This window comes from Plasmodium sp. gorilla clade G2 (genome assembly GCF_900097015.1).
Source record: "Plasmodium sp. gorilla clade G2 genome assembly, chromosome: 14".
Classification (NCBI taxonomy): domain Eukaryota; phylum Apicomplexa; class Aconoidasida; order Haemosporida; family Plasmodiidae; genus Plasmodium; species Plasmodium adleri (nom. inval.).
In genome coordinates, this window is record NC_041706.1 from 1,858,007 (window position 1) to 1,880,868 (window position 22,862).

Consider the following 22,862-nt stretch of genomic DNA (forward strand, 5'->3'; position numbering starts at 1 on the left):
TATTTTTGTATTACATTTATTATTTTGAATAATTTATATGAATGCTCATTTTTAATTTTTACAAATATATTATAGTAATACCAATTTTGCACGGGTAATCCACCATTGAGCCTTTCAATCTCCCTTGTGTTGATGTATTTTTTTTGTTTCTTTATTTATAAAAGAATTATTTTGAAGAAGATTAAGATCTAAATTTAATTCGTCATCATCCATTGAGTACATTAAAAAATTGAGTGTGGTTTGATTAAAAGCACATTGTTCTACTGATTTTTTGAGATGAGGCAGAATTAATTGTTGTAATTCATAAAGTAGAAAACGAAATTTATTATCAAATAGAAATTGATTTCTATAAATATTAATAATTGTTAATACAATATTTATAGAATATTCTACATAGAAATTAAAATTACCACATGAAAGATATTTTTTATAATTTTGTTGTATTTTTTGAAAAAAATGAAATGATATTAAATAGGTTTTAATATAATCTAATAATTTATATGCATATGAAAATGGTAATGAGATTAGAACTTCATTTAGAATATTATTTTTGATATTACACATAATTTCTATTATAAATTCATGAGGATCTTTATTTAATAATTCTGGTCTTCCTAATGGTTTTGTTGGTGGTTGAACAAAATCTGGTAGTTCATTTTTTGCTTTAGCTTCTTCATATGCTGTTAGATTTTTATAATATGTATCTAATAAAATGATTTCTTCTTCTATAATATCTAGATATTCAATTAATTTTTCTGATGATTTTATTGTTTCTATAGTTTTAATAGTAGCTTTATTTAATAGAACATTTTTTTCTACAGAAGACGGATAAGCTAAATCATTTCGAATAGCTTCTTTTTCTATTTGTAAATTTAATTCTTTATCTCTTTCTTCTTCTAAAAATATTAAATCATCTCCTTTTTTCCAAATTCTTATACTTTTATGTGTACCTGAAGTTAAAAAGAAATCATCATTATGATTAATAGCTAAACATTTCAAGATGCCAAAATTTCCATCTACAGTACATATACATTGAAATTTTATTGCATCCCACATTTTTATATATCCATCTCTTGATATACTTATTAAATTATTATTATTATTAAAAAATTGAATTTTTGTAACTATATCACATTCAGTATGTAATCTTTTATTTACATTACCATATTCCATATTCCATAAAAATATTAATTTATCAGCAGAACTAGATGCTAATATTTTATTATCTTTTGATATATCTATACATGTTATTGGTAGACTATGACCATATAATGTCAAATGTAGCTTTAAAGTATCACTATATAATATTTCTATTAAATTATTTAAATAACCAATACATATATATTTCCCATCTGGAGAATACATAGCACAACTAACTTTATCACTTAAATGATAACAATCAATTTCTTTAAACATAAATATTTCACAATTTTCTTTTTTTATCTCATCATTTGTAGAATTATAATCTTTATTATACATATCATTATTGTTTAGTTCTTCCCTTGTTGAATTTTTTTTATAATTTCCTTTTTTATTCACAATAGAAGAATTTTCATCTCTTCCAATATTATTACTACTATGAAAATTATTTATATTATCATCATTTTCACTTTCACTTTCACTTAATTCATTAGTTGTCACACCCATGGTATATTCAAAAATCTTCAAATAATTTTCTTCTCCCACAGATAAAAAGCCTTTATCATTACTTGTACTACTTTTATTATTATCATAATAATATTTATCATTATTATAATTATTACCATAACTATTACTATCGTTTTTATTCCATTTTTTAGACAGACTGATAATTTTATTTGCATGGGCTTTATAACTATATTTTAACTCAATATTTTTTAATTCATATAAATATAAATAACCACATTCGTCACTAATTATTATATTCTCATCATTATTACAAAATATAGCATTAGTACATCCTTCTAGATTTATTGTTATAATATTTTGTAAATTATTCATATTCCATATCTTTACATATTTTTTACATATGGATATTAACAATTCTTTATTTGATGATAAATTTAAAAAATCGACAGAACTATTATGACCTTTGTTTATTTCGCATATTTCTTTAAAACATTTTGAATAATCATAAATTTTTTTCTCCACAATTTTAACATTTTCCTTTATTTGTTTTTCATTCTCTTCCTCACTATTAACATTACTATTATTATTACTACCACTTTTATTATCACTATCATTATTACTATCACTATTATTATCACTATCATTATTACTATCACTATTATTATTACTATCACTTTTATTATCACTATCACTTTTATTATCACTATCACTTTTATTATCACTTTTATTGGCCCCACTATTAATTTCCATATCAATGCTATTCTTATCTGCAGTCTCTTCCTTTTTCTGATTATCCATTACAATAAAACTATCCTTATTATGCAAAATGTCATATAAATTAACCTGATACACACTCAAACGATTAGACATAAAAGAAACAAGGAGATATATATAATTATCTTTTTTTTTCTTTTTCATAACATCTATATTTTGTAATTTAAATTTATAATTGTAATTAAATAAATATTTTATTTCATCATTTGCTGTATGTATATCATAATTATTATAAATGAATAATTCTTTTTCTAAATCTTCTAATTTTTGTTTCAGAAAATTATAATCGATACTTTCTTTTCCTTTAAATTTTTCGATTTTCTTTTTTTCATTTAAAATTTTTTTTTTTTTTTTTTTTAATTTTTCAATATATCTTTTCTTTTTATTTTTTTCGGATTTCTTTTGATTTTTTATAGAATTAATTTTATAAAATTCAATACGTTTTAAATTCGTGCAGCAAATTAAAAGACCACTATTATCTCCATCAATAGAATATCTAGTTCTTTCACAATATTTATTGGATGTATTTAAGTTGTTATTATTTAATAATATATTTGGATTAGACAAATTATCTGTCCCTAATAGGTCTTCATTTTGTTTTAAATTATGAACATTTGAAGAAGATATAAAAGAATTATTCATATTTTCATTATTATGATAAGGATATAATAAATTGTTAGTTTTTTCTCCCACATTTTTATTATTATTTTGGTCTACTAGTTCATATGGATCATTATATATATCTTCATTATCTATAAAAAATATCATGTTCATATTTTGTATTCTACAATTTGTTGGTCTTTTAATATTAGCTAAAAAAGTAATATAAATCTTAGAGTTGGTAAATGTATCTTTAATGATATGATTAGAATATAAATTAATTTTATAAATTTTTAAAAAAGAACTACATGCAACAATTAATCTGGTATTAGTTTGATTAATTATCAAGCTTGTAATTTCTTCTTCACAATTTACAATAGTTTGAACACATGATTGTATATTTAATTCCCAGACTTTTATTAGGCAATCTTTGGATACACTAATTAGAATATTATTATCAAGAAAATCATCTAAATAAGAATTTTTTCTTTGTAAAAATTCGATATCTGTTACAACATTTGTATGTCCTTCAAGTTTAAAAACACCTTTATCATTAATAATATCCCATAATATAATATTCGTGTCTTTACTACAAGAACATAAATAATTACCAATTTCATTAAATTTTAATTTACATATACCAGAGGTATGACCACTAAAGGTAGATAATATTTTATTTTTTTCAATATCAAATAATCTAATAGAACCATTAGCATATCCAACAGCTACAATATTCTTGTTCATATTATTAATACAAATATATGTAACATGATGAGTAAAAAAATAATACGGGGGAAGAAAAGGCACACTAAGTTTCTTTTTTATTTCCTTCTCATTTATATTCCAAATACCAACACATTCATCATGTCCTAAAAATTGAGAAAAAATTAAAAAATTAAAAATAAATAAATAAATATATATATATATATATATATATATATATATATATATATATATATGTATTATATTTATATATATATATTCTTCCTTTTATATGTTCTACCTGATATTATACTGTTGTTGTTAAGAAAAACGCAATTCGATGTTTTTGAATTTACTATTCCTAAACAGTCTTCATATTCATATCTATCATATGATTTCACCATTTTAAGTGAAATAATTATATAAATATATCAATTTAAAAAAAAAAAAAAAAAAAAAAAAAAAAAAAAAAAACTAACAATATGGAAAACTTTCTACATTTAAATAACAAGTATGATGTTACTTTGTTTTTTCTTTTTATTCATAAAATTATTTATAAATATATTTTTACAAAAAAAAAGTTCCTTCAATTAATATTTTATGAAAAAAACAAAAAGGGAGTTACTTACAGGTTCTTTTTTTTTTATAATATTTTTTAAAAAATATATATTTGAAAATGAAACGTTTTTATAATTTTGAATTCTTTCATATATTTATTGATACTATTTATTAAGGGGAAATTAAATTTACAAAAAAATAAAATAAAATAAAAAAATTACAATTTATATATTATATTATATTATATATAATATTCCCAAATTAAAAAAAAAAAAAAATGTTGATTAATTAATTTTCATTTTCTTGTAGAAGATATTATAACATGACAGTGGTAATATTTCATTTAAAATTATTAAAATGGTTCATATAAAATACTTATGTAATAAGTATATGATATAAAAAAAAAAAATATATATATATATATATATATAATATTTATAAATACAAATTGAATAATCGAAACATATTTCATTTCCATGTTATTTATTTTGTAATATAATAAAAAATAATATATAAAAAAAAAATATATGTATAATGTATTCTTATATTCATATATATATATATATATATATATATATATATTATTACTCTCCTATTTTATTATTATTCTATATAATAATATATATATATTATATATATATGGAATCTTTTTGTATGTAATAATCTGGTAATAAAAAAAAATATATATAATATATTTAGATTAGTATAGGGAAAAAAATATATATTATTATAATCACACTTTTTTTTTTTTTTTTTTTTTTTTTTTAAATAATTTATATATATATATATATATATATATATATATTTATTTATTTATTCATTCATTTATCATATTTTTGTATAAAATATGAAAAGGAAAAAAAGTCAAAAAAAACCCAAAGAAACTGATAATAATATTGGTGATAAAAAAGAAATCGTCATAGATGAAGAAGGAGATGAAATATCTTTCTTAAATAATAAAGGAAATGAATACATATGTAATGCTTTAAATGAAAATACAATAAATAAAGAACTTAATAATGATGAAATTTTTGAAGAATTAAATGATAGAATATATAACAAATTAAATGAAAATATAAATTATGACCTTTTAGAAGACGAGATTTTTAAAGAATTGAATGAGAAAATATATGAAGAAATAAAAGAGAATATAAAAAATGATGATAAAAAATATAAAGAAGATATTTTAAATGATAATATTTTTAAAGAATTAAATCGTGATAATCCTGAAGAATTAATTACAAATGAAGAAAATAAAAATATAAATGACAATATAATACCGTTCTTATTAAAAAAAAAATTATATGAAAAAAATATTGCACAAATAGAACAACAAATACAAAATGATAAATTAAATAAAATGATCAAAACGAAAGAAATTATTTTAGATATGCTTACTATAATTAAAAATAGGAAAATGAATATACTATAAGACTATCTAGACAAACAGGTAATATATATAATATATATGTATATATTTAATGATAGATTGATGTTTAAGTTTTGGTTCGTTCTTAAATGAATAAAAATATATATATATATATATATATATATATATATTTATATAATATAAGCAAATAAACAAACCATATGTATATCTCATAATACAAGAAAGTTGTAGTAATACACTAAATATTATATAATTATAATATAATCAAAATATATATATTTATATATATAAATATTTCTTTTTTTTTGTGATAACTTTTGATATTTTTTTTTTTTTTTTTTTTTTTTTATATATTTATGTTTTATTTTTTCCTTTTTTCCTTTTGAAAAATTATTTTGTCTATAACTTGCTGAATTTTTGTTGTTTGATTATTTGACATATAATTTAATACATCTGAATTATTTTTAAAATTATTCAAGAAATTTTGGAAGATATCCTTTTCTTTAATTATGCAATTAAATTTTTTTATAAAATTTTCTATATATGTATTTGGTACCAATTCGTATGTAAATAAAAAGAAAGTATTTAAAACAGCTAATTTTATTTCAGTTTTTTTTTCAAAATATCCCAGATTTAACATGCAAATAATAAATAAATATATTCTATACCACACTGTGAAATATATTAATTTAATTTCGTTTTCAGTGTCACATACAATTTCATAACATTTATAAAATAAAAATAAATTATATGTCATAAGATTAATATCCAGCTCGTCAATAGAAATCATTTTCATGCCTATGGTATATTCGACCATATCTAAGAAGTGCCTGCAAGGAAGAATAATAAATGAATAAATAAATAAATAAATAAATAAATGAATAAATAAATGAATAAACAAAAAAACAAATAAATACACACATACATACATAAATAAACATATAATATATATATTGTTTCATTTTTTTTTTACGTTATTAAATATATTATGGAACCAATATATTTTCCCCATTTTATTTTCTCCTGTTGTTCTTCTTTATTATGTAATCCTTCCCGTGAGGTTACATTATATAATTTTATTTGTATCTCATTCTTAAATCTAATGTTACTAATATGTTCAATACATTTTGAAGTATTTTGTATTAAATCATTCCACTCATATAAAAGATTATTATGAGTACAATATGAATGAAAAAGGAAAAAAAAAGATACATAGATATGTATATATAATTTTATATCCCTTTTATTATATAATATTAGTTGAATTATATTTTGTGTATCAATTTTTTTATTCCCTGCTTTATAAAAGGCTGAAAGAAAATGTGATGGTAATTCAAAATTATGTAATGAAAGATTATGAAAAATATGAAGAAGAAAATTATTAAATTTATGAATAATATTATATATAACATATGGAAAAGGTTTAAATAACATATGGTGATATTTTTTTTTTTTTACGACAAGAGACAAAAATATTAAACAATTTAATTCTTTCTGTTTATTTATATTTTCGTCTTTTAATTCATTGTAATCAAACATTAAATTGGACATATGTATATTTTTATTTTTATTTATATTATTCTTATTAATATTATTTTGTTTTATATTTGTATTATTTTTATCTTCTGATATGTTATTATTTTCTACATGTGACAATAAATTACTTGTATCATTATATCCTTTGTATGTATTTATTAATTCTTTGACATTTTGTTCAATAACTTGAAATATGTGGTTATCAATATTTAGATGGTAAGTTTCATTATGAATGTTTGATATACATTTATTTATATTATAAGTAATACATTCTATAGATATGTTTAAAAATTTTAAATGATCTATTATATATGTATTTAATAAGTTCCATTTAAAAAATAAAGGAATAATAATATTTTGACATAAATATATATTTTTCATAGTATATAAATTATTCAATTGATTTGTACTATATGAATTTATATTAATAAAATAATTATCATGATGTAAATATATATTCTTTAAAACTTTAAAATAAAATGGTTGCATAATAGTATTGATACTTTCAATAAAATATAATTCTTTGAATTTCATTTTAAGAAATTCTTCAATTTCTTCAGAGTAGCATAATTCTATTTCTTCTTCATTTTTTGGTTTTAAAAAATTTGCTATGCATATTAATAAAGTAGAATATCTAATATATCTTTTTTTAAGATTTTCATTGGATTCTAAAATTATATTTATGTTATTATTTATATAAACATCTTTATTATAACATTGGTCTATCATTACATATTTATCTTGTTTATCTTCATAAATTTTATTTAACATTATGAAGTTATTTTCTTCTTTTAATTTAGAATTAGTAATTTCAAAGAGTACTGATGATAATTTATATCTATCAATTAAATTAACATTTGTTGAAAACTTACTTATGCATATCATTAGAACAGGATATTCATTTAATAAATTAATACATTTAATTGCTTGTTCTTTTATATCACATTTCCATATAGAGTAACTAATTAAATTTGTAGATAATTTTAAATATTCATACATTTCTTTATTTTTTAATTTATCATGATATTCATATTTCATATAAGACATTTTTTTTATAAAACATTGAACATTAAATGTAATAAAATCTTTTGTTAATTTTTTAATTAATTCGTTGAAGTCGATATCATAAGTAAATGTATCATTCAAATAATTATGTAAATCTAATATAAGCATAATAAAATTTTTACGGACACGTAAGGAGTTATCATTTATGAGATATTTTATCCTGTCAAATATTTTTAGAATTATTTTACGAATCATAGGATTTTTAGACATCTCACAAAAACCTAATACTACTTCAACACGTACACATTCATTGGATTTCTCTTTTAAAAATTTGTTGATCAAAATATCTATGAGTTTCATTCTTTTATCATGGCTGAAAATTTCCCACAGTTCATTTAAAATCTATCGTAAAAAATAAAAAAAAAAAAAAAAATAAAAAAAAAAAAAAATAATAAATGTAAAAGAGGTGAATTAACATCATTATTTTAAATATATATATATGGTGTATATTGTGTATATTTTTATATTTTTATATTTCTCTATATATATATTATTTATTTTATTTTATTTTTACATAACAAATACATTTGGCTGTTGCTTGGAGTACATATGTATTTTTGTCTTCAGATAAATCCAAGAGTGCGTTATAAGCTCTATATAATGTAATATGTATATTATATTCTATAAAATGTTGCATTTTTTTATTTTTTTTAAAAATAATACTATTTTTCGTTCATCTATTAACTTTTCCATTTCTTGCAAATAATTAATATCTTTTATTCCAGGGTCCTGCAATAAATACGCATAAATAAACATATATACATATATATATATATATATATATATATATATAATTATAATTTATTCTCTTTATTAATATATAAATATTTCCTTACAACAACAGGATATATCAGTTGAAATATGCAAGTAGCGTTAAATCTAATTTTCCAATTGGGGCACTTTATATTTTATTAATCATTTGAATAAAATGAAATGTAACATGCATGTATATAAAATATGTATGAATGTGTCAAAAATATATTTTTATATTATAATAACACTTATAATATATATATATATATATATATATATATATATTTTTACACCTCTCTATATAATTAAAATAGTACTATAATTTCTATTATATTTGGATAATCTTTTTTCCTTAAATTGTTATGCAATTTATAATGTAAGTATGTCTATATATATTTCATTTTACCATTAAACTCCTCCATATGACTGGGTCGTATATTTTAAATATTAACCTGTTGACATCCTTATCTCTTAAAAAAAAAATAAATATATGTATAAATAAATATACATACATATATATTTATGTGTGATGGTCTTATGAAATTTACTTATTAAGACATGTATATATTTGTTTCTTTTAATATGCAGTATATACCCTTTATTTGTGTGAAACATACTGAGAACCTCCCTAAAACGAGCAGCTATTTTAATTGGACATTTTAAAGAAAAGTTTACTAGATACTCTATTTGAGTATAAAGTGTTTCTTGCATATCTTCTGAACAATTCTGATATGAAATGATAATAAATTATAATCAATACAAAAAAAAAAAAAAAAAAAAAAAAAAAAATATCCATATATTTATATATTTATATAATGTGTATATTTTTTTTTTTATTATAACCCTCCAAGTGGAATAAATAATTTCTGAGTAATGATAAATATGGTTATGTGCTAAAACGACAGTGTTATGAACAAATTTCTAAAATGATAATTAATATAAAAAATATATATTATGTAAAAGTATTTTTATTATACAAATATGTATATGTACATATATATATATATATATATTTATATTTATATTTATATTTATCCATTCTCCTATTTTCACTTACGTTAAAAAGATGATATGCTATACTCTCATTCTGAGACCAAACATGAGATAAAAATATTTTTCCATCAGATCTGTATATATATAAATGAATATTCAATATATATATATATATATATATATATAATGATATCTTATTAAATATTAGTATAATTAGCATATATTTCATATTTTTACGTTTCATAAAATTTAGGAAGGTTCAATGTATAAGAACATAAGATATAAAATGAATCAGTAGTTCTCTCAGAAATACCCCAATTAATGTATTTACAAAATTCTTTGAATTTCTTTAATTTTGTAATATCTGTTCCTTTACCCTAATGAGGCGAACAACATAAATATATATATATATATATATATATATATAAATATATATATGATATTTATATATCATCATTTTTTTTTTTGTCCCCTCTTTATTTTATACTTCTATATGACAACATTTCCATAATAAGTATAATAAAAGATTTATCTTGACGTTATTTGTAAATTCATTTTCTTTTATATTTAATTCACAAATTGTAAGAAGACATTTGCCAAAGGATAATCTCACTTCTTTGTCGCTAAGCATGAACTGTATTTCTTTCATAAATAAATAAATAAATAAATATATATATATATATATAACAATTATGTGTCTATATTTATATTCCTTTTAACCTATTAATTTATAGAAAAGTATTTGGAAATTCTCTTCAAATGTTATTCCTTTCTTTTGTGTCTTATTATGCAAATGTTGTAAATAAATTGAAACAAATATTATACATGTTAATAGATATTGTCTATTATTTTCTTCCTATATAAAATATATATATATATATATATATATATGTATATGCAAATGTGTGTAATTTCACATTTTATTTTACCTTAAATAATAATGTTGATTTTTCCTCATCATAAAATAAATTATCAGCACTTATATACTCCACTAAGGTTGTATGAGATGTCATCCAAATCTCTTCATATTCATTACGTTTACAAGACTCGAAATACTTTAATAAATCGGACTTAAGAAAATAATATTTATTTATATATATTCAGAAATTATAATATATTTTATAAATGATAAGCAAATTGTATATTTAAATGAATTAGGTTACCTTCTTTTTACATAGTAGCTTAAATTGAGCTAGTTCTTTTATATTGTCTAATATGTCTTTATTCATTTCATATATTTTTTATGATATATATAAAGAGGGCTATTAAGGAATTATTAGGAAAAAAAGAAATAATAAATAAATATATATATATATATATATATATATATATATATATTTTATTTATTTAATAATGCCTTATGAAAAAATATATTACAATATAGAAGAATATGAATAATCTAACAATATACATTTAAAAACATATTATTTTTATAGTAATTTATAATGGTGCATTTTATTTTAAAAGATATCTTAAAGAATAATTTTTTCTCATATTACAATTTAAAATTTATTAATTTTATGTTTCAATAGATAAAATATTAAGAATTAAAAAAATAAAAAAAATATATATTTAAATATAATATATATATATATATTTTCTATATATATACTTAAAAAAAATCAATATTTAATCAAATAGGAAATTATAATGATATATATGTAAATATATCACTAATATATAATGTTAAAATGATTTTTATAAAATATGGGTATTAAAAAAAAAATAAAGAAAAATAAAATATACATATATAAAATATATTATATATATATATTTCATTTGAGACATATACATATTATATATATATGTACAAAAAAAAAAAATAATACAAAAATACAAATGTGTGGAAAATAATTGCAAAGTCAATATTTTCTCATAATATACGCTAATAATAATAAAAAAAAAATAAAATAAAATAAAATATACATATATATATATATATATATATATATATATATATATATATCTATATATTTATGGATGACTTGTTAGAAAAATATATTAGATTTATAATACATCCTTATCATATTATGTGGATTTATCATTATTTTATTTTTTTTTTATTTTACGTTTTAATATGTTAACAACCATTTTCCTCTTCAGATGATATAATGCATATAAAATTTTGGGTCTTTTGTATCTTATTATTTGAATCCATAGATTTTCTTTTATCCTTTTCATGATATTTATTATTTTTGTTATATATATTTGGTAGGTAATCATTTTTTAATTTTCTCTTTTTATATAAATTATTTTGTTCATTTATATTATACCTTAAATTAATATCAGGTTTGTCATCTGATACAATAAAATTATGATCATCATCATATTTATTTTTTTTTTTATATTTATTATGATATATGTTATTACTTGTATGAACAGCTTTTACAATGTCTGCAGAATTTGTATTATGATATATATATTGAGAAATAACCGAATTATTCATATTTTTCATATTATATTTTGTAGTTGGATTACTACTAATAATACTACTAGCTGTACTATTATAATTATTATGATTATATATTTTTTTGTCTTCTTTTGATAAGTTATCAAAAAAATTAGTAATATCAGTAGTGACGTTACTATTATTTGTATTGCTATGTTTAAAATTGCGACTTTTTTCGTGATTATGTTTTTTTTTTTGTTTTCTTTTTTCTTCTTCATCAATATCATCATCATCATCATAACCATTACCATCACTATAATTAACACCATCTTCATATTCATAGCTTTCATCATCCGAATAAATAACAATTTCATTTCCGTTTGCATATTTTGTATTATCGATTTTATTTTTATTAATATCCTTTTTAGATTGATGACGATGGTTATCTTCGACATAGTAATTAATTGAATTACTTTTATAATTATCATTTAATTTTTTTTTATTTATAATATCATTATTTTTTATAAGACCATGTTTTTTATTTGTTGTAATATAATTTTTATTACTTTGAATATCTATTGTTGCTTCTATATCACTTTTTAAATTATGAATATTTTTTTTCCTATTAATATTATTTCTTTCATCAATATTGTGTTTATTATTAGTTGTATTATTATTTTTTCCTTTATTTTCATCTTTTGAAATATTATTTGATGTATTTTTATCTTTTATTGTATTATTTTTATTCTTATAATATACATTATTTAATTTCTGCATAACGCTAGTATCAAATAAGAAAACCTTTTTATTTTTTCCTCTTTCATATGATATATCAATTTTATATTTGTCTTGATAAAAATCTATTAATCCTTCCACATAATCATAAGCTATTGAAATATTTCTTTTGTATCTGAAATTAAATAAATTTGTTAACATTTCTGATACAGTAATATATGGTAATTTCATAAAAAATTTATATTGTTTTTCTACAAGGGCCTCAAAACCAGCTGATATCATTTCTTTTAAAAAATTTTTTTGTTTTGTATACATTTTAATATAATTTAATATATCCAACGAAATATCTGATAGAATATCAAAATATTTTTCAAGTTCTACATTATATTCATTATTGTTATTATTCTTATTATTATCATTATCATGTATAGAATTATCAGGTTCTAGTGTATCATCATCATTATTTGTATCTTCTTCATCTTTGCTACTATTATTTTTATTATCATCCATTTTATTATATACATTACGAATTTTCATATTATTATTATTATTGTTATTGTTTCTTGTTGTGTTCATATTATTACCTGTAGTACCTTCATCAGATATAAACTTATCGTTATCTATCTGTGCCATGGTACTATGATTTGATAAATATAAAGATGTGTTATCATTATTATCAGATTCTTTTTTAATGTTCATAAATTTTGTTTTAAATTGTTCACATGAATTTTCTCCTTTTTTCACATTATTCAATATACAATTAGACTGACTAGATTTATTTTCTACGTTTAAAATATTATCGTTGTTATTTTTTATTATACTATTACCTCTATAGTTATTATTATATGTGTTACAATTTGTTTCTCTATTATTTTGATAGTTATCTTCATTCTTTGTAAAACTATTTTGATTTTCCTCCTTGGATTCATTATTATTATTATTATTGTTATTATTATTATTGTTATTATTATTATTATTATTATTATTGTTATTGTTATTATTATTATTGTTATTATTATGGGTGTTATTTTTATTCTTCTTTGCAGTTTTATTATTATTACTATTATTATTATTATTATTTGTTGTAGTATTATTGCTAGAGTCAGGTATATTATTAATTTCAGACATCTCCTTTGATAAATTTTCTTTTTCTTTGTCCTCTTGATATTTTCTCCATAAAGTTATATTATTCAATAAATCATTCATATATTGTTTATTATTTTTCTCAAAAATTTTAGATGTTTTTATTCTTGCAATAAATTCTTTTTCATATTCTACATATACACGTGTATTATATGAAAATAATTGTTCAAACCACATTCTACATATATCTATATCATTTAAAGAATTAGATGTTTTAATCATTATAGTTGTTAGCCATCTTAATAATTTTATATCGATTTCTAGAAAATCATTTAAAGGGTTATCAAAATGATGTATTACATTTTTACATTTATTTACTACTTGTAAAAATATATTATATATATATTTTTTTATGATCTGTTTTATTTCTGATATATCTGCTTCAAGGGGTAACATATCTAATTGCTTTTCCATTTTTTCAAATAATTCAATAAATTCATAAGGAATATGTTTTTCAAACTTTTTCCAAGCGAATGGATTAAATATGATTTCTTCTTCAGATGCATCTGATTCATCTGAATGTTCTTCTTCTTCATCAGATGACGAACAAGAATCTAAATCACCATCACTTGAATAAATAATAAAATCGTATTTATATTTCTCAAAATTTCCTTTAAAGGTACATTTATCAAGTGTACCATCGTCTGTCGAATCGTATCCAGAATATGATGAGCAACTTATCATATCATCATTACAATTATTATTATTATAATTATTATATTTATTATATTTATTATTATTATTATTATTGTTATTATTATTATATTTATTATTATTACTGTCGTCATCATCAATATTAATAATGTCCTCATCATATTTCCCTCTTGATTGTTGTTCACTTTTGTCATTAATCTTTTGTTTTTGTTTTTTTTCTAATTTATCCTCCTCATCACTTGTAAAAACATATTTACATTTTGAACTATAAAAAGATATAAAATAATCAGGATTGATATCTATATAATCATCTGACATATCTCCACTCCAAACACTATATTCGTCTTCTATTTGTCTTGTTAATATAATTTCATTCTTTGTTTTATTTAATTCATTGTACATTTCTTCATCATCTAAAAAAGGATCATTAATATCATAAAACATGTCTCCTCCTCCTATTTTAAAATAAGTGGTGGGATCTCCTACTAAATGTTGAAGATTAATTCGATCTGATAACGAATTAATGCATTTCAATAAGGGGTCTAGAGATTCTTGTTTTTTTTTTTGTAAATCGAAATTTTTAAAATCATCCACAGTTGAGAGTGAATTATTTGCATTGTTCAAAGGATCATTAGGATAAGGATTATTATACATATTAAAATTATTATTATTATTATCATTATTATTATTTATATTGGTGTTTATATTTGCATTACTATTTAAGTTCATGTTTTCATTTGTATTTGCATTATTATTTATCGTTGTGATATTATTATTTGCATATTTTATTAAATTTTTATTTTTTGAATTAAGATATTTATCATTTGAATTGTATGGATTATTCATATTATCTGATTGTTCGTTCATAAAATATTTTGTATTGATTGGACTCATATCTATAGTATCATTAATGATAACATTATTAGTATTATTATAATTTTGATAATAAACAAAATTACATTCATTTTTATATTTATCTAAACATTCAGAATAGAAATCAATAATTTTATTTCTTTGTCTTATATCACTAAAATTAAGAAATATATTAATACCATGTTTATATCTTTGAAGAATTAAATCTTTTTCATATACATTTTCTTCTTCTACTTCTTCTCCTTCATCACTTAAGTTACCTTCATCATTTAAAATATTATCATCATATCCTTCTGTATTCCTTTTATTATCATTTGGTATATTTATATAATTCAAATTATTCCTGTCATTAATATTATGTATATAATTAGTACTGCCTTTATTATCACCATCATTCATATTATTATTATTATTATTATTACTATTACTATTATTACTATTACTATTATTACTATTATTACTATTATTACTATTATTACTATTAGTACTGCTATTTTTGTTGTCTTCATTTTTTCCACCTTTGGAGGATTTCCCTGCTTTTATGTTTTTTCCCGTTTTAGAGACTTTCCCAAATTTGTCTACTTCATCAGATAAATTAGTAACACCACCCACCTGACTGTTCATATTAATTACATTTGTATAACTTTTCTCTTTAATATTTTCATTTAAACTATTAAATTCAACTTCTTTTTTTTCATCGTTCATAATAGAACTATGCTCTCTTACTTTCATTGATTTACTTTTCTTTTCATTTTTATAAAAAACACTTATTTCACTTTCGACGTTTTTATTTTTTTCGATAGTAGCCATTGATTTTCACATTATATATGAAAAGCAATTTAAAAAAAAAATAAAAATATATATAAATATATAAATATATATATAAATATATAAATATATATATATATATATGTATATATATATGTATAACCTTTATGTGATATAATTCACAAAAATTGAAAAAACTATATATATTTTTTTGGACAAAATTATATATATATATATAATAAGTGTCTTATATATATATATATATATATATACTTTAATATATATGTGTGTGTATCCCTATTTTTGTGGTGTTCATATATTATATATATGAATTAAAATTAAAAGTTTTAACTTGGCACGTCCTTTTTTATTTTATAATATATACATATATATATATATATAAATATATATATATATATAAATATATATATATTTCCTTGTTCCTATTTAATTGTGTTTATTTTATTTAATCCAGGTATTTATTCTGTACACACAAAACATTTTATTGCTATTTTATTTGTTTCTTATTTTGTTTCTTTTTTTTTTTTTTTTTTTTGTTATTAAAATTTAAAAATTAATAAAGGTGTATGTATTATATATATATATATGTACATATATATATTTGATTTCATATATTAATGTGTGCGTATGTTTATAAATATATACATACAGACATTTTACACATAAAATTATTTATTATAAAAAGTGTGAATTCATAAAAAAATAAAAAAATTCAAAAGAACATTTATTATGTACTATATTTTCAATATATTATGTGAAAATATACAAACATGTTATTTAAAAAATAAAATAAAATAAAATAAAATAAATAAATAATAATACACTTTGAACCAAAAAATTTAAAAGTAATATATTATTTACAACTATTCTATGCAAACAAAATAAAACGTAATAAATATAAATATGTATATGTATCTAAAATAATATTCCAATATTTTGTGATATTCATCAATTTATATATAACTTTGAAAGCATATATATAAATATATATATATATATATATATATATATATATATATACATATATATATATATATATATATATTTTTCTTTTAACACATGTATATTTCATACCATTTGAGGATAACAAACATTAAATAATTCATATCCTATCAAATAAATGGAATGTAAATGTATTAAATAAATATATATATTCTATATTATTTACAGGTCTATACTAAAATATAATACAAATTCAATTAAATATACACCTTTTTCTACTTTACTAAAAAATAAAAAGTAAAATATAAATAAATAAATAAATAAATATATATATATATATAATATATATATCTTATATATAATTTTTAAAAAACGAAATAGCTTCATTTCATAATTCTCCTTACATATTATATATAAATAAATATATATATATATATATATTTTATATATTTGTATAAATTTTTCTTTTATCCTTTAAATTTTTTTTTCTTTATGTTATGCCATAAACAAAAATTATAGCTCTTGAAAATATTAGAATTTTTTTTGGAAGCAGAACAAAAAAAGAAAAAATAAAAAAAAATAATAAACAAATATAAAACGAATAAAAAACAAATGTATTAAAAAAAGAAAATAATAAAAAAATATTATTAATAATTTGTTCTTTTAATATACAAATGGGTTAGAGAGTTAATTTGTTTTTATTTTTTTTTTTTTTTTTTTCTGTTCAAACTCTCATTTATATGTTTAAAAATTAAAAAAAATTTATGTAATAATATATATATATAATAATATATGTATGTATGTATATATGTATATATATATATATATGAAATAAAAATATATGTTTAATAAAATATTATATACATTCTAAAATTTCTTTAAAAATGTGAATAATAAATATATTGTTTTATAAAAGAATTAATATAAAATCTAAAAAAATAATAAATATTATTTAAAGAAAAAATACTACCATTCGTTTTTTCATTTTTTTAATATATGAAAACCAAAAAAAAATAATATAAAAATAAAATAAAATAAAATATATATTTTATAAATATAATATACATTTATGTATAAATATAATATTATATTTCTTTTCTTGGATATGTATACAACAAATTGCAATAATAATTACAACAAAAATTATATTATATATGTAAATATATACATAAAGATAATATTATATATATATATTAAAAGCTCTTTTTTGTTCTTTTTTTTATATATTAATATATTGCCAATTTATAGTATTTTCTTTTTGATACTATGATTTATATATATAAATAATACTTATGTGTTATCTAAGAATTATTATACATAATAAAAATAATAACCTTATATATTTATATTTTCATGTACGTATTTATATATATATATAATATATATATAAAACAAAAATGAATGAGAAAAGAAAAAGTCAAGGAATTAGATAAAAATGTATAAATTTATATATTGTATATGTTATTATATATATAGTAATATATTATATACATAAACAAAATAAATAATAATGTATGTAAAATGTAATAAAAAAAAAAAAAAAAAAAAAATTTTATAAATGTAATAAAAAAATGATGATGTGCATTATACACTTTCATTATTATATCTTTGTTTGGTAGTTAAGATAACATATGAAAAAAAATTTGTAAAATAATACATTTTACACATCATTATTTATAATATATTTAAAGTTATATCAAATGTGTAATTATTTTTATTTATTTATCCCTCACAAAAAAGATATATATATATATATATATATATATATTAGATTTTCAAAAAAAAAAAAAAAAAAATAAAATGGTATACCACATATTGATTGTATTTTATCTTTGTTGTGATATTTTTTTTTTACATTTTAATTAGAAGAAGGAAAAATATTTTTTGAAGTTATTAATTTTTTTTTTAAAATGATATAGATATTTATGAAAATATATATAGAGAACAAATAATAGAGAAGGTACTTTATATGATGGGTAAATTTTAATAGAGGAGTTAAAATAAATTAGAGCCTTTTCAATATTTTTAGATACTCCTATACCATAATAATGCATATAACCTAGATTATAACAAGCTCTTGAAATTGTTTGAATAACATGAAAATTGCTTGGATAATATGAAATGATACTTTTATAATGATGATATGCTAATTCATAATCTACTTGATTAAAAGAAAATTTAAAGTAATAATTAAATCTCCATTTATCATTAAAAATATTACCTTCTTCATCAACAAAATCGGTTGATATTATTTTATCAAAATTTTGAATAACAGGAACATGTTTTTGATGAGCATTATTGTTTTGATATGTATAATTGGAATTATTATCTTTATTCACATTATCATTATTATCATTATTAATAATATTATAATTATTGTTCTTTTTGATGTGATTTGTTTGATTCTTTTCATTCTTAAAATATTCTTCCCTTTTCATTTTATTTGTTGATGTTTCCCTTTGATATATGTTAATATTTCTTGTTAGATCATAAAATTGATTAGGAGGCAAATTATTCTTTGGATATATATGAACATACAAACCATATCCCTTATAAGCATAATCTCCTAATGTGTATAATGATTTAAAATCATTATGTTCTGAAGCCATTGCTAGATATCTACTTGCATATATTTTTTTGGTATGTTCATTAGAAGGTAAGAAAAGAGGAAAATCAGATGTTTGTATTTGATATGATAAATTAACTTGTGATTGTAAATTTCCAGTTTCAGCAAGTAGAGCCATTAAAAATAATGCTTCTTTATTTCTACCTTTTTCTGTATACCTTATAATTTTATTAGTTGTATTTAATACAAAAGAATTACTTTCAGCTACCTTTGATAATAAAGATACAGCTAATTTACAATTTCTTGATGCTATAATTCCATTATAATGCATAAAACCAATTACATATGCAGCTAATAAATTTCCATTATTTAAAGATTTATAAAACCAAAAAAAAGCATGTTGAAATGATTGTAATACTCCTACTCCACTTAAATACATACATGCTAAATTAAATTGTGCTGATGATAAATTATTTTTAGATGCTAATTCAAAATAATAAAATGCTAAATTGGTATTCTTTCTAAAACTACCTAATCCAAAAAAATGCATATATCCTAAACCATTATGACTTAAAGAATCATTTAATTTATTTCCTTTAATAAAATATTCCATTGCTTTATCATAATTTATTGGTACTCCTAGACCTAATAAGTATATATATCCTAATAAAGATATAGCTTCTGAATTATTATATTTAGATGCTTTTATTAAATAATTATGAGCTTTTTTATAATCTTTTTCAATTCCATCTATACCTATTAAATATCTTCTAGCAATCATTGTTAATATTTTATGATTTTCATGTAAAGATGATTCTAGAAAAATTTCTATACTTTTAATTTTTTTATTATTCATATTATATCTATCATAATAAGGTACATTCAATTTTATTAAATCAACTATTTCAAATTCATTTTTCTCATTAAAATTAAATATTTCATTAGTTAGTTTTAAATAATATCTTGAAGCAGCTTCACAGCTTTTTTCTACACCATACCCATTCATATATTTAACTCCTAAGGTTAAGGTACTAGCTGGATGATTGCCTAGACTACTACTATAAAAATATAATAAACTTAAATTATGATTTCTAATATAATTCATATTAAATTCATTATAAAATGAATTATCATTTCTATTTTTACTTTCATTTGGAAAATTATTTAAATTTCTAAAATAATTCTCAAGTTCATCTATATTGTATCTTATATTTTTAATTTTTAAGATGAGTTCATTATTTTTATTAAAATGTATGATAGGTACATTTCTAAATTTTTTATAAATATCTTCATGTTTATCATTTGTAGTATCATTATAATAATAATTATCATCATCATAATTATCATATTCATCTTTTCTATTATGAAGACAGTCAGCAATTTGTTTTTCCATATTCTTAGCTTTTAAAAATAAATAGATCCTAAATAAGATCAAATTATTTTCTATTTCATTTTCTTTATAATAATAGGAATATAAATTTGGTAGGGAAAAATAGTTAGAGTACATCACACCTAAATAAAATTGTGCATCTGAACTACCATAATCAGCACACACTTTCCATATATATAATGCATTACACACATTTCTAATCACAGGTTTTAAACCTAGGTAATAAAATATACCACTCAATGTTAGACACCTAAAATGAAAAAGATACACATATTAAAGAATATATAATTAAAATGGTACATATATATGTTAGCTCAACATATATATATATATATATATATATATATATATATGTATATTTTTTTTTTTTTTTTTTTTTTTTTTTTTTTTTTTTACCTTATATCATAATGTACACAGTTTTTTAATATGCCAAATGATTTTTCATATTCAGCTTTATCCAATAAATCATATGCCTCAACAAATTCGTCTCTTATCTCATTCAACTTCCTAACATTATCATCAGTACAAACCTTTTTTTCAAAACATAAAATGATTAATATAAGGTATATGTAGTATATCTTAAAATAACTGGAAAATGTATACATGCTTCCACCCTTTAAAACATCTTACAAAAAAAAAAAATAAAGAAAATAATAAAAAACAGTACACACAGAAAAAAAAAAAATATAAAAAAAGAAAAAGTAAAAAAAAAAAAAAAAAGATAATATATATTATAATATATACATTTTATTTTTTTTATTTATTATTTTCTATTAACAAATGATCGTAATATATTTATTTAATTAAATTTGATGTATATTACTATTTATAAGTATATAACAATTTGGAACTTTATTATCCAATGTTTTCAAAAAAAAAAAAAAAAAAAAAAAAAAAAAGTTAATATATTATATATTATATAAACATTTTATATTTTTAAGCTTAAAATATTTATATTAAAAAATTCAAAATTGACAAATATTAGATGGATACATGAAAAGAAAAATATATATGTATAATAAGATATATACATATGTATTATACATTTATTTATATGTATTTATATTTATTTTAAAACGTTTCCAAATTATGCCTTTTTCCTTCCTTTTATAATACAATTGATATATAATATAATATATATATTAAGCATATAGAATATAATTTTATTATTTTTTATATCTAAAGTTGAAAAATACTATTATAAATATATATAAATATATATATATATTTTATCATATATTTATATGTGGGACTTATTTAAGATTTATACAAATGAGATAAGTTAAATCTTTTTCAAATAAATGTGGAAAAATTAAAAATAAGTATTCATTTTTATAATCTTTAATGTGTTAAGCAACAAATGTGTTTATTATAAAAATATATATTGGTAAAAAAATTTTTT

At 18.4% G+C, this 22,862-nt stretch overlaps 5 protein-coding genes across 5 annotated transcripts; 1 reads left to right on the forward strand and 4 right to left on the reverse strand.

The window, feature by feature from the left end:
* Positions 1–114: 114 nt before the first annotated feature.
* Positions 115–4,088, reverse strand: PADL01_1448000 (U3 snoRNA-associated small subunit rRNA processing protein, putative; the record flags this gene model as incomplete). The annotated part of the gene is made up of 2 exons (XM_028684765.1): positions 115–3,851; positions 3,986–4,088. 2 exons carry the CDS (start codon positions 4,086–4,088, stop codon positions 115–117), a joined length of 3,840 nt encoding a protein of 1,279 aa, XP_028540811.1.
* A 1,001-nt stretch (positions 4,089–5,089) lies between these two features.
* On the forward strand, positions 5,090–5,674 carry PADL01_1448100 (conserved Plasmodium protein, unknown function; the record flags this gene model as incomplete). Its single annotated transcript, XM_028684766.1, has 1 exon — positions 5,090–5,674. The coding sequence occupies one exon, from the start codon at positions 5,090–5,092 to the stop codon at positions 5,672–5,674; it is 585 nt and encodes a 194-aa protein (XP_028540812.1).
* Positions 5,675–5,993: 319 nt separating this feature from the next.
* On the reverse strand, positions 5,994–11,208 carry PADL01_1448200 (conserved Plasmodium protein, unknown function; the record flags this gene model as incomplete). The annotated part of the gene is made up of 14 exons (XM_028684767.1): positions 5,994–6,462; positions 6,606–8,575; positions 8,748–8,826; positions 8,919–8,962; positions 9,070–9,132; positions 9,393–9,456; positions 9,582–9,712; positions 9,830–9,907; positions 10,044–10,113; positions 10,217–10,356; positions 10,467–10,621; positions 10,700–10,835; positions 10,909–11,049; positions 11,143–11,208. 14 exons carry the CDS (start codon positions 11,206–11,208, stop codon positions 5,994–5,996), a joined length of 3,606 nt encoding a protein of 1,201 aa, XP_028540813.1.
* An 851-nt stretch (positions 11,209–12,059) lies between these two features.
* On the reverse strand, positions 12,060–16,583 carry PADL01_1448300 (conserved Plasmodium protein, unknown function; the record flags this gene model as incomplete). Its single annotated transcript, XM_028684768.1, has 1 exon — positions 12,060–16,583. One exon carries the CDS (start codon positions 16,581–16,583, stop codon positions 12,060–12,062), a length of 4,524 nt encoding a protein of 1,507 aa, XP_028540814.1.
* A 2,783-nt stretch (positions 16,584–19,366) lies between these two features.
* PADL01_1448400 (ubiquitin-protein ligase, putative) lies at positions 19,367–22,065 on the reverse strand (the record flags this gene model as incomplete). Its single annotated transcript, XM_028684770.1, has 2 exons — positions 19,367–21,710; positions 21,857–22,065. The coding sequence occupies 2 exons, from the start codon at positions 22,063–22,065 to the stop codon at positions 19,367–19,369; spliced, it is 2,553 nt and encodes an 850-aa protein (XP_028540815.1).
* Positions 22,066–22,862: the final 797 nt, after the last annotated feature.